Source organism: Leuciscus leuciscus (assembly GCF_965113295.1).
Source record: "Leuciscus leuciscus genome assembly, chromosome: 17".
NCBI classification, from domain to species: domain Eukaryota; kingdom Metazoa; phylum Chordata; class Actinopteri; order Cypriniformes; family Leuciscidae; genus Leuciscus; species Leuciscus leuciscus.
In genome coordinates this window covers 39,059,737-39,077,205 of record NC_138741.1, presented here as the reverse complement: position 1 = coordinate 39,077,205, position 17,469 = coordinate 39,059,737, and the positions used below count along the sequence as shown (strand labels likewise).

Genomic DNA, 17,469 nt, shown 5'->3' with positions numbered 1-17,469 from the left:
ACCGCATACACATATAAACTACAGTAAAAGCTGGATTTTCACCACAGGGGGACTTTAAATGATAAATTAAATTGTTAAGCATTCAAGATTACCACCATTTTTGATAATACATTTCTATTACATTATAATACACAGAATCAAGGAATATTTAAATGGGAAAAAAACTGAATTTTAGTCAAAAGGAAACAGATTTCATAGGCTCATGCAGTAATGAATGGAAGCTGTATCATAATTTCCCATGAGATGTGTGTGAATCACATGGTGAAAACACAGTTAGGTGATGATGAGGGCGTGAGAGGATCAACATCGTTCACTGGTCAGTGTTAACAGTGACATCATTCACATCGTCTCACTGGCCCTGAGATCACGTCGCCACCGATGGCCAACGCTTAAAGGGTTCGTTCACCCAAACATGAAAGTTCTGTCAGTAATTACTCTCCCTCATGTTGTTCCAACCCCGTAAGACTTTCGTTCATCTTCAGAACACAAATTACGATATTTCTGATGAGATCTGAGAGCTGTCTCACTCCTCCATAGGCTTCTCTGTAATCAATATCTGCCGGCTCAGAAAGTTAGTAAAGACATCGTTAAAATAGTATGAGTGACTACAGTGGCTCAACCTTAAGTTTATCAAGCCACGAGAATACTTTTTGTGTGCAAAAATAAATACAAATGACGGCTCACTATTGGCCAGCATCACATGCATAACACACATGACCAGCGTCGGCCAATAGTGAGCCTCTGTTCTGACGTACAACCCAGAAGCGCTGCGCTGTTACACTACGTGAACTCACTCAGAGAAACACAGAAGAACATGAAGAGTTGAACAAAGTCGCTATTTTTGTTTGTTTTTGCGCACTAAAAGTATTCTCGTCGCTTGATAAACGTAAGGTTGAGCCACTGTAGTCACTTGGACTATTTTAACGATGTCTTTACTAACTTTCTGGGCCGGCAGATATCCATTACAGAGAAGCCTATGGAGGAGTGAGACAGCTCTCAGATCTCATCAGAAATATCTCCATTTGTGTTCTGAAGATGAACCAAAGTCTTACAGGTCTGGATCAACATGAGGGAGAGTAATTACTGACAGTTTTCATGTTTGGGTGAACTAACCCTTTAACGAAGGTTTGAAATCAGAGATGTAAACAGCTCACCTATAGAGATATTAACCACTGACCTCCCTGTCAATAATAGACCACAGACGCATTTATGAACGTCACTTATGATAATCACACTCAACTATTTTTCCATGAAGGATAATTGCACGAAATCATTGGTTAATAGGCAGAACCATTAGTCCAATTTGTATAAGTACTAACAGACTGGGGAAACTCCAAATGAATCTTTTGGGTTAATGATGTTTGTGCACAAGTCATTACCTGGTTGGCGAGCTCCAGCAGAACCGGGTCTGTGGGACGAGTCTGGGCCTCGCTGCGGTATCTTCATTACCACACACAACAACAATGGGGAAGAAAGTCAACAAATGAGAGGAGAAGACAACAAGAGCAGACCAGCCAGAACATGCCGGAGTCCCTGATGGGCTCAGACTCAACCCAACCCGTTCATTAGCCTGAAACCACAAAGCCCTCACACACACACACATCACACACCAGCGCTCTTAACCACAGCTAACCAGAAACACAACACAGGGCTCCTGTAGAGGTCTGGCAAACGGAGATCAGTGTATCTGATGTCTGGGAGAACAACAATCAGGGGTGTGTCTCGTACAACGCCGTAACTCGTGCTTCACTACTATAGTGCGATACATATAGCGAGTCTCGACTGTTTCCCGAAACCGTATTGTTGCAAATTGGACGTTCAACCACGCTGTTAATGATGTCACGCAGGTGTTGGAGTAATAACTACTGTTAATGAATCTGTTAGAGACCGAATTAATGCGAGATCTTTTGCTATAGATTACGGATATGGCATCTGTGGTTTTGCTTTATTTCCAGATTCAATCACAGACTCGTTCTTACACACTAGAGCTCGTTCACACACGCACACTCTTCAACAACTACACTTTAAATCTCTTGACAAACTAAAAGACGTAAATTACATTTGTATGTATTATAGATAACAGATATAGATTGCACTGAATGTCAGCTTATATTCCTCAAGATCAGGATTTATTGAGTCCACATGTCATGAACACGAGAAACTCTTCTTCTAACCACAGGAGATCTGTCGTTACACACACACACACACAACTCTGCGATGCTGTCGTTACACACACACACACACACACACACACACAACTCTGCGATGCTGTTTGAGAATGTTCGTTAGAACTATAGTTTCGAGAAACACAGACTCGTTGAACTGATGATAACAACAGAACTTGCGATCATAGTTGGATAACGATGCTTTCGGGAAAAACAGCCCTGATTAGTTGCAGGATCCCGTGACCTTTAACCTGCGGATCTAAATGCTTCTGCTTTAGTTACTCTTGATTCTGCAGACAAACACACACTGGCGACACTAACATAAACTAGCATTGAGCAAAACGTTTGTTGCAGGACTTGTTCATCTTTGCTAATGTTTTGATTTTAAACGCTGAAATTAACATCAACTTAGATTAGTAAATGTGGGAACACTATACAATAAGGTTCATTAGCTAACATTAGTTAACTACCTTAGTTAGCATGAAGTAAGAGTGAACAATACTTCAGCATTTATTAATCTTAGTTCATATTAATTTAAACATTTACTAATATGTTATTAAAATCAAAGGTTCATTAGTTAACATTAGTTAATGCACTGTGAACTAACATGAACAAACAATGAACAGCTGGATTTTTATTAACTAACATTAACAAAGATTAATAAATACTGTAACAAATGTATTTATCATTATTAGTTAATGTTAGTTAATACATTAACTCTTTAACTAATGAACCTTATTTGTAAAGTGTTACCAATGTTATTCATTAAGTAAATGTAGACTATTTATTTACTTATAAATCTAAATGAATGAGCAGATAATGAAGGACAATCATCATCATCATCCTCATCACATGATCTTCCTCCACTAGTGTTTAAAGCTTCCCATGATGCACCTGATGAAAAGTAGAGCTGTAATCTACACAGAGAAGAGGAGTGTTTCACTCGCAGACGTCCATGTGTGTTGCTTCAGTGTTGTCATCATCACTGCACTGTTACAGTATTAAGAAATACTCATAATAAACAAGAATAATGCAAATTATTTTGTATGCTCTCGTTTTAATGTATTAAATCAAAGATGTTATCGAGCACTGAGATCAACACACATCCTCTCTCGCACCTGTCAGCTGGTTCATTGACATTAGTGTTGTATTATGTGTGTATGTATTGTGAATAAGCTGTGTATGAATGTTACACCACCAATGAAACATCTTTATTTTTCCATTTTTAGGATGTCATGTCAGTTTAAAACAGCTGAACTTCCCATTATGTTTTATAATAGCACATCAGTGATGCATGTGTACTGTTTCTTACCTCTGATAGTATCCTTTAACTGTGTCAGGAGCGTGATGTCTCACAAAGCTGCGCTTCATCCGCTTCTGAAACACACAGCACAAACTAATCAAACTTCCACACCCATCATGCACAATATCCCCAGTGACAGTCATTGTGTCGGGATGTACGGTGGGATATAGAGTGTGTGTGTGTGTGTGTGTGTGTGTGTGTGTGTGTGTGTGTGTGTGTGTGTGTGTGTGTGTGTGTGTGAAAACATTTTGTTGTGTGTGTGTGTGTGAAAACATTTTGTTGTGATGTTTAACTTATCACTAGTATTAACTAGTGAGAGTGACAAAGAAATCTAGAATGATGTGGAGAAACACAGAGTGGGAACTGAACCAAGATGTTTTGTTTGGCGTGAGTTTATATGTCTAAGGTCCCTATCTCGCACCCAGCGCAATTGACTTTGTACAGCGACGCATGTATCATTCCTATTTTGCACCCGACGCACAGCGGACTTTTCCCTCCTCAGACGCACGTCGGTAAACTAGGAAATGAACTTGCGCTCCCGGGGGCGGTTCAGCGAAAAGAGGAGGCGTGTTCCGGTGCAAACGTTCCCTGGTGCTATTTTGCAGTTTCAGAAAACAATTCCGCCACTGACCAGGAGAAACCTAGTCTAAAGTCAGTGGTGCGTTCAGATGCTATTTTAAGGGCGCATGCTTGGCCATAAGCGTGTGCACAACGCACATACACTTCGCTTCTCCACTCTACACAGACGCAGCAGTTTTTGCAAACCATACATTATTACAAGGAAAAATATTCCACCTGAGGGAAATCATTGTGGTGAAAAAAATAGGCATAAATCTAGCTTACACATTTACCCAAATTATTATACGCCTGTTTAACCGAAGCTAATTTGGGTGTGTTTCTCCATCCCCAATGTCACTTCTCTGTGTTTTACGGCCCTGACGAGAACGTCGGTCTCCTCGGCTGTGAACCGCTCCTGGCAAATCCGCCATTATAATAGGAATCCGCTTTAGAACAAGCGCGCCTGCTCTTAAAGGGAATGTGAGATGACGCTCTGATTGGTTTATTTCACATTACGCCCAAACCACACCTATGAATAATGAAGCTACTTCAGACCAACCCATTTTAGATTCCGAGATCCGCCCACAAAGTTACTTGTGTTTCGCGTTTGATACTTGCATTTCAGAGCGTTAAAATAGGGCCCTATAACTCAAGACACTAAGTCTGAACGGTCCGTTCTATAATCTTAGTTGGACTTGGTTTCGAGTCTTTAGTTTTGAACTCAAGTGTTTAATATTAATGTGAATTATTTTTTACACTGATTAAGACTAATTGGAAATTAATCATCTGGTATTTTGAGTCCATCAAGTTACGAAAACAGGCATTAACATGTTTACTCGAATAAAAATAAATAATTTTGCTTACAGTAAGTTTGGAATTTTTTAAAAGAAATTAATATTTTTATTCATCAAGGATGCATTAAATTGATCAAAAGTGACAGTAAAGACAATTATAATGTTACAAAATATTATATTCCAAATAAATATGTTGTTCTTTTGAACTTTCTATTCATCAAAGAATCCTGAAAAATAAAATGTTTCACAGTTTCCACAAAAATACGATTAAAAAATCGATTTTCAACATTGATAATAATCATAAATGTTTCTTGAGCATCAAATCATCATATTAGAATGATTTCTGAAGGATCATGTGACACTGGAGACTGTGATCACAGGAATAAATTACACTTTACTATATATTCACATAGAAAACAGCTGATTAATAATATTTCACTGTTTTTACTGTATTTTTTATCAAATAAACGCAGCATTGATGAGCAGAAGAGACTCTTTCAGAAACATTAACAGTAACTATACTGCATTACAGTAACACACAATGAGCCCTGCGTCTGGCACCAGATGTGTGTGTTATTACACTGACTCGTGTGTGTGTGTGTGTGTGTGTGTGTGTGTGTGTGTGTAGAAGTGTTCACTACCCTGTGCTTTCAGCCTCATTCATTTCCTGTTCTTCTACACTACAACCACTCTCGCTGTCGTGCGTAACGCGATTCAGCGGCGTCTTAACCCGAGGACGCTTAAAAACAACTTATTTAAAACCTACAGGAGCGATTCTGCTGAGACACGGGGAATGAGTGACAGCTGTCAGACGGATGATGAATGACTCTATTCTGAGCCGCTGCAACAGTGGCCATCGATCATCCTCGCTGTCAGAGGGGGAAAGCGCTCGCGACAGCGCCAGTCAGCAAACATTTAGCACACGCGCCCGCGCCACACGGGGAAATTATTATTGTCAGAATAATAATGGTTTAGCATAATTTATTACAGGTCCGGCAAATAAGCAGCGGCTCGATGTTATTAGACAGATGGAGAGGCCGGGTTGGCAGAGGTCCACTGTGTGTGTGTGTGTGTGTGTGTGTGTGTGTGTGGGTCGGGGGGGAATCCTCCAAACCAATCAGAGAGTTGGCAGTTCAATTACACAGAAATAAGGGGACATTCATCATTCAATTAGGCAGCTGTCAGGCCACACAAAGGAGGAAAACTTCTAACCTGGTACTCCTGGGAGAAGATGCTCAGAAGAGTGGACGGGGGAAGACTGGAACAAATAAAAGAAGGACAAAGTTAATTACCAGAGTGCATTGCACGCAGACAGAGCGAGCGAGCGAGAGAGCAGTGCTTTAGAGCCTGTAATCTCCAGGAACACGGGAACGAGTATGGCCGAGCGGTTCCGGATGAGCGGGTCGGTGCGAGATGAGAGGGATATAAGTGTCCTCGCGTATGATTGGCTGTTGTGTCAGGTGAACACAACACACCTTTAGACCTCGTGCATTCACTCCATCACGGGAACAAAAGCACACACTGGATGAAAGGACAAGAGCTTGTACTCCGGGAGATCGGCTGCAGTTCTGGAATATAAAGGCACTGAGACTAAAGGGTTCCTGATGCTTTCACACACGCCTCTCCTCCTTAATTCCTCAGCAGTTTAGATCTTTTTTTTCTTTCTCTGCCTGTTTTTGTGACCCTGCTGCCCCAATGAGCATTTACTGTCCAATAGTCGCACCTTAATTTTGCAATTTCTATTACATTAGGAGTGTAACGATTCGACACACATCACGATCCTGAACTCACGAGACCATATCACTGCGATACTCCAAGACACATGATAAAAGGTTTACAGAAAATGATTAAATGCTAAATGTGATCCTACATTGTGTGTGTAAATGAACAGGCTTGGACTTGGTGCTGAAACCCAATGAACAGGACAATAGAGACACCAGAATAACAATATTCATGATTCTGAAGATGAAAATACTGAATTATTGGAGATGAATATGCTTGATCTCTGTCACTGACTAGATATATTTACAATAATGTAGGACACTTTTACTGGTAACATCAGACATCTGGCATTATCAGGACACACTAATATTCCCCCATTGCATTATTATACATTATATTCAACATTATATATAGTAGTTTAATACAGTTCTGACACTAAAACTCTGAAAACGTGAATTTGTTTCGCACAGAAATGTTCATTTTGGGTGAATTACACACAATACATAATATCACTATCCATGCATTTTTGTATTGTGATATATTGTTACACCCCTAGTATTACACCCTTCTCATGGATTGCATTTATGAATTATAGACATTACAGTGAGAGTTAAATCTTGTTTTGGCCCTTTGTACCTGTAAAAGAAAACCTGCTTAATAATTACACACGCGTTTTTCATTTCCAGCCCATGTTAACAATTACATATCACTTATAAAATACTATATACAAAATGAATAGTAGTTATTAAGATTGATGTGGTTTGGAATTGGTAAAATGTGCTTGGAAAAAAACAGGACGATCATGATATCGACTTGCCTAATACTCATGCACACGCTGTATACTCTTGCCTCTCTCCCCAATCACATCAAATCAAGAGGCAAAAGCCACAAATTAGTTTAATGAAATATATCTGACGCGGTTATAATTATTTAATGCGGATCAGAAGCGAGAGCATCAACGCAGGTCTGTGGAACCAAACCATCCTGGAGGAAAACCTGAATCGCTCATGGATTTAGAAAAGCTAACACAACTAAAGGCAAAGTTCAAATTGTGAGATATTCCCAACGACTCGAACACAGTCATAAGATCAGAAGATCAAACGGTCTTAATAAACTGATATTTGATGCCATAATCTTTTTTTCTGATATATTTTCTCAAATATTAAGCAAATCTGTATTTAAAAAAGTCTAAGAAATATTAGAAAATCCCAGCATTTAAATTATTGTATTTATGAATATGCATTTTTAATGGACAAAAAAAACAAACTTTTCTTTATTCACATTGGTCCCACTTTATATTAAGTAGCTTTAAGTACTAATGTACTTACACTGAAATTAATGATTTGATACACTGGACTTATTGTGTACATACATGTTTTTACATTGTACTTATATTTTGAAAATACCTTCATGTAATTACAGCTGTAATGAGTTTAACTGATGTTGACCCTTCCCTTACACCTCACCTGTCCCTAAACTCACCCGTATCACACCTCAACAGCAGCACAAGTGTTTTACAATACAACATCAACACAATAACTACATTGTACTTATATTTCGATGTAAATACTTAAAACCACTTAATATAAAGTGGGACCTTTACATTTTTTCTAAATCATAAAAGCTTGTGTTTGTTTTCATGCTTAAGCGTGTATATGAATGATAAGAAGGCTGTGTCCATGCACTGGTTGTGTCTCATGGGCAGCTGGCGTGGGGCAGTGGGGGATGATGGAATATCGGGAGCATTCCCACTGATGGGCTTTGAAAAAGAAAACTCTCATGGCAGGAGATCTGCAGATCCCAAGGGCCTCAGCGCTCAACGTCAAACACCTGGGCTGGAAAACTCCTTACGTGCACAATATTACACGAGAGCTCTTCTTCTCGGCCCTGATTGGACAGAACGAGCTAAAACCCAAAGAGCGCTTCCACCTCATTTGTTTCTCTCATACGAGAATGTTCTGGAAATACAACACTGGTGTTTTTATCACTTTATTCAACTGATTTTATATACTAATACTTGTTTATTGCGTAAGGAAGTTTAGCACAGAGTGAAAAGTTGTCATTTATATTATTGACTTTAAAAACTATAAACCAAGTTTGTTTCCGCCACAGAATAAAAAATAAAAACTTTGTATCTCACAATTCTGACTTTTTATCTCACAATTGCGAGTTACAGTCAGAATTGTGTGATATAAACTTGGGATATAATTTGTGAGTTTATTTCTTGCAATTCTAACTTTATAACACGCAAACACTTTACATATCCTACTTCATACTTCAATACAAAAAGGTGCCAAACTTTGACAAAAAACGTGTGAAAACACTATATTAAGGAGTGGAAATGACTGATGAGCCAATAAGTGGTCCTCCGCCGCCATCTACTGGTTATAGTGGTAATTTTGTGTATTTTTATTTTTAAATAAAAGTGTTAGTTTTCCTACATCTTGAAACTTTTAGTTTTACAAATGTGGACAATCTTTGAAGGATGACCAAATAGGGTTTGTGGTCATCACATTAAAAATAACATTTAATTGGATAACATTTATAGTTTTATATATATATATATATCGGTCAGAAATCTTGGAGTAACGTTTGATGACCAGCTGACCTTCACAGATCACATTTCAAAGACAGCTCGATCTTGCAGGTTTGCACTGCACAACATCAGGAAGATGGCCTTTACTAACTGAGCATGCAACACAACTTCTCGTCCAGGCCCTGGTCATCTCTAGGCTTGACTACTGCAATGCCCTTCTGGCTGGACTTCCAGCATGTGCAATCAAACCCCTACAGATGATCCAGAATGCTGCAGCTCGTCTTGTCTTCAACGAGCCCAAGAGGGCCCACGTCACTCCTCTGTTCATCTCTCTACACTGGCTACCTCTCGCTGCTCGCATCAAGTTCAAGGCATTGACGCTTGCTTACAGATCCATCACAGGCTCAGCTCCTTCCTACTTTCACTCACTCCTACGAGTCTACATCCCTACCAGACACCTACGATCGGTCAACCATCACAGAAAGCCACAAAATCACTTTCCAGAACATTCTCATTCACAGTTCCATGCTGGTGGAACGCTCTCCCCACCCTCATCCGGAATGCAGAATCCCTGACAACATTCAAAAGACAGCTGAAAACCCATCTCTTCCATGAGCACTTAACCTCATAAAAAAAATTGTTTTACCCGATGTTTTTCCCTTTGAAACATCACTTATCAGGCTTATGCTACTCTGAATAATACCTGAACTTCGTATTTTGAGCACTTCTTGTGTTGTTGTTGTTTTTTGCCTCTTTATGATGACTCGCTTAAATTAGTCCTAATTTGTAAGTCGCTTTGGATAAAAGCGTCTGCTAAATGACTAAATGTAAAAAAAAAAAATATATATACATACATACATACATACATATATATATATATATATAAGTGCTAGAAAAAGTGTGGAGCACTTGAACGTCCTTGAAAAATGCTTGAAATTCACTCTTAAAAGGTCCTATGAACCCTGAGATGAATAATGTAATAACATTTGACTTCTGTCTCAATACCATGGTAACAGTTAGCGTTACTACATTAAATCCATGGTGAATTTTGGTGATTTGTGGACTTAAAGTCCTCTGTAACTTGTTTGTTCATGGCACGATGTTTCTCCTTGTTTCCACATCAGCACTGTTGATCTGATATCTGTGGTTTACAACAGAGAATTCTGTTTCTCAATATATCTCTCAAAAAAATTACTCAACCTGAGCCCTGCCATACCTTGAAGAATATTGATGTTCGATACCATTTTCAAAAAAATTGAAGAAAAAAATAAATACATTGTATGATTACATTTAGTGATGCACTGAATTTTTTTTCACAGAAACCAAAAAAAAGTATTAAATAACCAATCAATTAATTACATTTATTAAATCGACACTAAAAATTAAAAATGTAAGTTCCCCTTAAGTCAATAATTGTATCACTTAAAACTTGAGCTATTTTTGATCACAAAAATTACATATTTAAATGTTTTTCCTTTCAAAATAAATTATTCACGCCTCAAAATATCTTGAATGTAACTCGACACCCCTGCCTCATTTAAAGGAGAAGTTCACTTTTAAAAAAACTTTTGCTGATTATTTACTCACCCCCATGTCATCCAAGATGTCCATGTCTTTCTTTCTTCAGTCGAAAAGAAATTAAGGTTTTTGATGAAAACATTCCAGGATTTTTTCACATATTATGGATTCCATTGGGACCCAAACGGTTCAAGGTCCAAATGACAGTTTCATTGCCGCTTCAAAGGGCTTTAAACGATACCAGACGATGAATAAGGGTCTTATCTAGCGAAACGATCGGTCATTTCAAAAATAAAATAAAAAGTTGACGTTTTATAAGCACAAATGTTCGGCTTGCTCTGTTCTGTGATGCGCGTTCGTGACGTCACGTAATACGCAATTACGTTGAAAAGGTCACGCTTGAAAAATTGAAGAAAATGTTCTTTTTGGCTTTTTAATATTAAAACACTCAGGATGCGCACACGAAATGGGCATTTTAAACGATAAACTGACACAAATACATTTGAAAATGTTTATATGGTCCTCCTTCCGCACATTTGTAAACACATCAAACTTGACCTTTTCAACGTAATTGCGTATTACGTGACGTCACGAACGCGCATCACAGAACAGAGCAAGGCGAACATTTGTGCTTATAAAACGTCAACTTTTTATTTTATTTTTGAAATGACCGATCGTTTCGCTAGATAAGACCCTTATTCATCGTCTGGTATCGTTTAAAGCCCTTTGAAGCGGCAATGAAACTGTCATTTGGACCTTGAACCGTTTGGGTCCCAATGGAATCCATAATATGTGGAAAAATCCTGGAATGTTTTCATCAAAAACCTTAATTTCTTTTCGACTGAAGAAAGAAAGACATGGACATCTTGGATGACATGGGGGTGAGTAAATTATCAGCAAAAGTTTTTTAAAAAATGAACTTCTCCTTTAATATGCACGGTTCTATGAATATCCAAAAATGAGCCCCGCCTCCACTCACTCACTCAGCTCAGAGATCCACTGGTTGACGATCACACGTTGATCTGATTGGTTACAAGGTAGTTTGTGACGTCAGAAACACCAGCGATTTCAAAGCGTGTGTTTGAGATTGTCTTTGGTTCACTGCAGTTTTAAGGAGAAAATACTCAGCAATGGTGTCGACTTATGAACTTACACATGGTTTGTCTTAAAGCATATTAAACACACCACATAGACACATAAACTACATTAAAAGCTGGATTTACACCACAGGGGGACTTTAAATTGCACACAAGGAGTTTTATAATTAATTATGTTTCTACTCTAATTTGTATCATTTACATTATCATTTAAACAGTGGGGGTCATATAAGCTTTTTATGTCAGATTTATTTTTTATTTTTTTATTTTTGATAATACTAGAACAAAGAGGAAAAAAAGCATAACCAATCCAAACACAACATAGGCAAGTGATTGAGAGTTACGTTAATCATATGGGCTGGCGATCATGTGATGTAGAAAAACGACCAATAATCGACCAACAAAACAATCTTAATGTGTGAAGCTGCAAAATCTCAAACAAAAACCACTAAAAAGTGAGCGAGAGAAGAAAAACACACGCAATCACAATGTGTTGGCTCAGTATTAGCCGTCAGTCTGTCGGGTGAACAAAGAAGAAGAAAACCAGCGTGAAGATCAGAGAGCATTCCAGTCACAGGCTTCATTTACAACAACACAACCGAGCGAGCCATTACGTGACGACACACACACCGGCCTTGACCAGCGCGCAGTCACACATCTGCTACGCTTCAGATGGATTACACACATAATGATCCTGATTAGGCCCTAATTGCTAAATCTTTAGCCTGTTGAGTTTGAAGCGCGGTAAACTGCCCCTAATATCTGTGAAAACAGATCCCTGTCAAACAATGGGCTGAACTTTCAATTCTGGGCTTGTTTAGACTCAGTTTAAGGTCTGAAACGCTCTCGCGTGAGTAAACACATCATCAGGACGAAGCCCGCTTCACCACAAGGACCTGAGAGAGACACTGCATAAATGGCACACTTTCTGTTTTCAAACACTATTAATGAACTGGTTCTGTATGACCAATCGCATTGAAAATGAATGCAAATTAATTGCTAATGCAGTTATATTAATTTAATGTTAAACGTGTTTAGCATAATGCAACTTGTGTACAATGAGCAATAATCCATAAAGCAATGTGCTCAATATTAGGGCGGAGCAGTGATACAAATTGCATGATTCAGTTTGATTTTGATTCATGAGCTTGTGATTTGATTCAATCCCATTTAAATTCAATTTGATTCAATAGCGAATCATTTGGATATATATCAGGTCCAGTACACATCCATTTTTTAACAGCTAATATATTTATAAACGTTTAAATTGGGCACATAAGGCAGGTTTTATAATAATAATGTTATAATAACTTTTTAATTACATAATTATGTTTCTACTCCAATTATTTGAAGTCGTCATGAAATCAAAATTGATCCTATTTACTTTGTTAGCGCACCTTAAATTTGCAAGTTAATACACAGACATTTTTTTTTTGTCGTGGTAATATTTACCTAATCAAGATCTGAACATTTGCTTCCGCTCTGCAATGCCGTTTCTTCTCTGATGACGTCAGTTTGACAGCTTGGGTTGAATATATATATATATTTCAATGTATTAATACTAACTAGTATTACAGAGGAAGAGATGATCGGTTCTACAGCGATCTGTCACACACATTAAATAGATACAAACACACATTTATTGACTAAATTTAGTGATGAAACAGATTTTGATCAAGACAGAATTTGTCAATAGTATCAAAGCACAAAGATTATTGTGATTATTGGATGGCAGGAGATACAAATAATGTTGAGTGAAGTTTTGATTGATTCTCAGGATATTGTTAACACCGCCTTACTCAACATGAGGTCGGATCCGGGTGAGACTCAAGTCATAATTCAAAAGGAATTGTTGATCAAATCAAACATCATCAAGTGATGTCCAAACACAAGGTCACAGGAACAGACTCGTGAATGTCCTGAAAGGCCTGACTCCTGTTTGGGAATATTGGAAGACTGCAGTAAACAAACATCATCCAAACAACCTGAACTTACAGCAGAAGATCAATACACTCATCCTCACTCATATACTGGTATTTTCTCCTCTATTGTGTCATATATCGAGTGAAACATTCTGGAACAAGAACAAATGTGGGCGGGGCTTGATTGTGTCTGTGGGGAATTGACTGGCTGGTTGTGGTTTGCTATTGGCTGATCTCATGTGAGTGACAGGTTATAGCCCCGCCCTCATCATCAGAGAAGAGAAGAGATGCTGCAAGAGGAACTTATTCTGATTCAAGATTATTAACACAATAATGATGATGTGCACCTATAAATCATTTACAATAAACACAGCAATCCTTCATAAAAACAAAGAAGTGATTTCATCACGGTGACTTTGAAATACAGAGCCTCATTAGAAGGTCATCAAAGAGCTGATGGCCTACAGCTCGTCATTCCCAACATGACAAAACAGAAGGTCTGGAAACACAAGAGCGCTTTGGGAATCAGCCGCTATCAACATAATTACCCGTCCTGACATTAACACATGATGCATTAATATGCACAGTGTGCCAAACTCTGCACCTTTAGGTTTGGTTCTGTAGACTTTATTAATCCCACACCGGGAAAATTCACTTACTACAGCAGATCCACAAAAACAAGTACGGAAACAGTGTCATAGAAACCCTACCCGACCAACCCAGTCACAAAATGAGCATTACAATTGCAAAACTGTTTTCAAAATTGAAAACAAGATTAAAATAATAAAATAATAATTGTATCAGGATCATATCTTCACTTGCATCACTTCTGTCTAAATAAGAAATTATAAGCAGAACAACATCTTACCAGCTTTCGGTTAAAGTCTTTAATCATGGACTGAACCATTTCCAAGCGTGTCACTTTCACAAACTATTAATAATCAGAAATGGCAGCAATTAACCTAATGAATGCCACCTGGCTAATGGAGCGCCGGCACGTCATATGTTCTGATAATAATGAGTGTTCGCCGCAGATCTGAACGTCACATCCGTCACGGCACACGCTCATTTCATTCACAATGACTTTTTAGAAAAGCATTTAATGCCAGAATTGAGTAAATGTAGTTAAAAACTAAGTGAACTTCACGACATCTGTGAGTGTAGAGTGTGTCCGAGTGTGTGACTTCTGATCGTCGCGTCTTAAGAAGCTTTTCCCCCTTGAGTCAATATTTATCACCAACGCAAAAGCGCTTGTGTTTTTGCCTCGTGCTCTACATATGCAAATTGGCCTAATTACACATGCAGATAAGTGCAAAAGAACATCTGCCTCGCCTCCATCGACATGAAGAGAAACAGTCAACTATGATGAATGTGACGTACATCAACACAACAGAAGCTCGGCCCGCGACACACACACACACATCTGCATCTGTTTCTGCTCGACGGCGAAATGCACTCGAATGGTCTGAAGGTCTTGAGTGATGAGATACACCTAAGATTACACACAGTTAAAATAAATATTTGTCAAATTAGAGTGAATGTGGACTGACAGTAGAGCGTCCTATTATTAAAGATCTGATCGCAGTCTGATCAAACCCAGAAATGGTTTGAATCACGTGTGTATGAGAGCATGTCTAGAGCATCTGTTTGATTACCTTCTCTTTTAATTTGTGATTTGATGGACTCAAAAGGCAAAGATCAGATCATCCAATTAATGAATCAGTCAGTCAGTGTATAAACAGATTCACATTTTCCGTGTCTGTTTCCTGGATTCTGTTTTATGATTTAATACAAATGTATAAGCAAAAATGGTGGAAATCCAATGAATGCATAAAAAGTTTATTTAATTTATCTTTTAAAATGTAATAAAATTAAAATTTAACAATCCTTTCACTTTATGGCAAAAGTGCTGCACAACAGATGTTTACTATTAAAATTAAAACGCTGAAGATATTGCATTGTTATTATTATTATCATAATTTGCATAAGTACATTCTACTGTACGATAGTAATATAGTTCTATCATAATTTCCAATTAAACCAAACTTTTATTTTGGTGTGTTCTGCAGTGAAGTGTTTGAGTTAACAGTTAATGCATTAGGTATTATGAATTAACAAAGAACAATCCTGAAGAATTTTTTCTTTTTTTTCTGCATATACTAACGTTAGGGTTAGTTAACGAGTTGCATGAATAGCCTAAATATATTATCCCTAATGAACCAATAGACCATACAGAGTTTACGGTAACACTTTACAACAGGGTTCATTAGTTTATGTATTGACTACCATGAACTAACAATAAGCAATACATTTATTACAGTATTTATTAATCTTTGTTAATGTTAGTTAATAAAAATACAGCTGTTCATTGTTTGTTCATGTTAGTTCACAGTGCATTAACTAATGTTAACAAATACAACCTTTGATTTTAATAACGCATAAAGGAAATGTTGAAATTAATATTAACTAAGATTAATAAATGCTGTAGAAGTATTGTTCATTCTTAGTTCATGTTAACTAAGGTAGTTAACTAATGTTAACTAATGAACCTTATTGTAAAGTGTTACAGAGTTTATAAATACTGTAGAAGTAAATACTGCGGTGCACAGGACACTCACAGAGAGTAATTTATGAAATGAACACATGAGATGTTCTCCAGCTGTCGGAGAGGTTCCTCGAGTCGCTTCAAACAGAGACGCAATCCCAGCACTAATCATGATCATCCGTGAAAGGTGGCGCTCGGCAGCGGTTTCTGTGACAGCGCGTGTTAAGAGTTATTTTATTCATCACTGCAGTTTCTCCTGCAAACTGTCAGCAAGGCCTTCTTTACCCATCATGCACTGCGAGGAAACGGATTACACTCGTGCCCGAAGCAACGCTACCGACACTTGTGCCGTTCTGGGCAATTTGTTCCATTCCAGCACTGCAACTGATCCCAGTACGCACGCACACACACACACACCCCGCCACGAGGGACTTGTGATCGAGTGTCCTGAGACTGAAGTGTAGATCACATGACCACACATGCAGAGCTGTCAGTGCAATGCACCATATGGTGAAGGTACTGTATATTGTCAAGGCCGATATTTTGGTATTTTAAAATTCTCGCCATCGACTATCAATGCATGATATAATGGCCACAATAACAGTATCGACTAATATATGTTAATTTTTAATGTTTATACCTGGTATTAAGATGCGCTTTGGTGGATCAGATGAAGGAGACATTCCCGTTTACCACTACTGTAGTGTTTAATCCGTACATTCCCGTGTACACCTACTGTAGTGTTTAATCCGTACATTCCCATTTACACCTACTGTAGTGTTTAATCCGTACATTCCCGTGTACACCTACTGTAGTGTTTAATCCGTACATTCCCGTGTACACCTACTGTAGTGTTTAATCCGTACATTCCCATTTACACCTACTGTAGTGTTTAATCCGTACATTCCCATTTACACCTACTGTAGTGTTTAGTCCGTACATTCCCGTTTACACCTACAGTAGTGTTTAATCCGTACATTCCCATTTACACCTACTGTAGTGTTTACTCCGTACATTCCCATTTACACCTACAGTAGTGTTTAATCCGTCTCTTTTGCTCACTTTCAACCATTTCTGTCCTGCTTTCTTTGAGGGGAGGGTCTATGGGCGGGTAAATGTCTGGGTTATTCAGATCTTTCAATCTAATGGAGGAAATAAGATCATGCAATTTACACATGACCGAGACTGAGACCGGAGACAAGTGAAAAACAATGTAACCGCATTAACCAATCACTAGGGGTGGGAATCTTTCGGTACCTCACAATTCGATTCAGATTCTCGATTTTGAATCAAATTTAAATTCTATATG

At 38.1% G+C, this 17,469-nt stretch overlaps 1 protein-coding gene across 7 annotated transcripts in view; it reads right to left on the bottom strand.

The window, feature by feature from the left end:
- cdin1 (CDAN1 interacting nuclease 1) overlaps window positions 1-17,469 on the bottom strand; it is a 109,035-nt gene that overhangs the window by 76,122 nt on the left and 15,444 nt on the right. For all 7 annotated transcript variants that reach the window (XM_082143600.1, XM_082143596.1, XM_082143597.1 and 4 more), the window contains 3 exons: window positions 6,033-6,078; window positions 3,478-3,542; window positions 1,380-1,440 (listed from right to left, as the gene is read on the bottom strand). In XM_082143600.1, coding sequence (XP_081999726.1) covers window positions 1,380-1,440; window positions 3,478-3,542; window positions 6,033-6,078 — 172 coding nt within the window. The remainder of the gene's footprint in view (window positions 1-1,379; window positions 1,441-3,477; window positions 3,543-6,032; window positions 6,079-17,469) is intronic.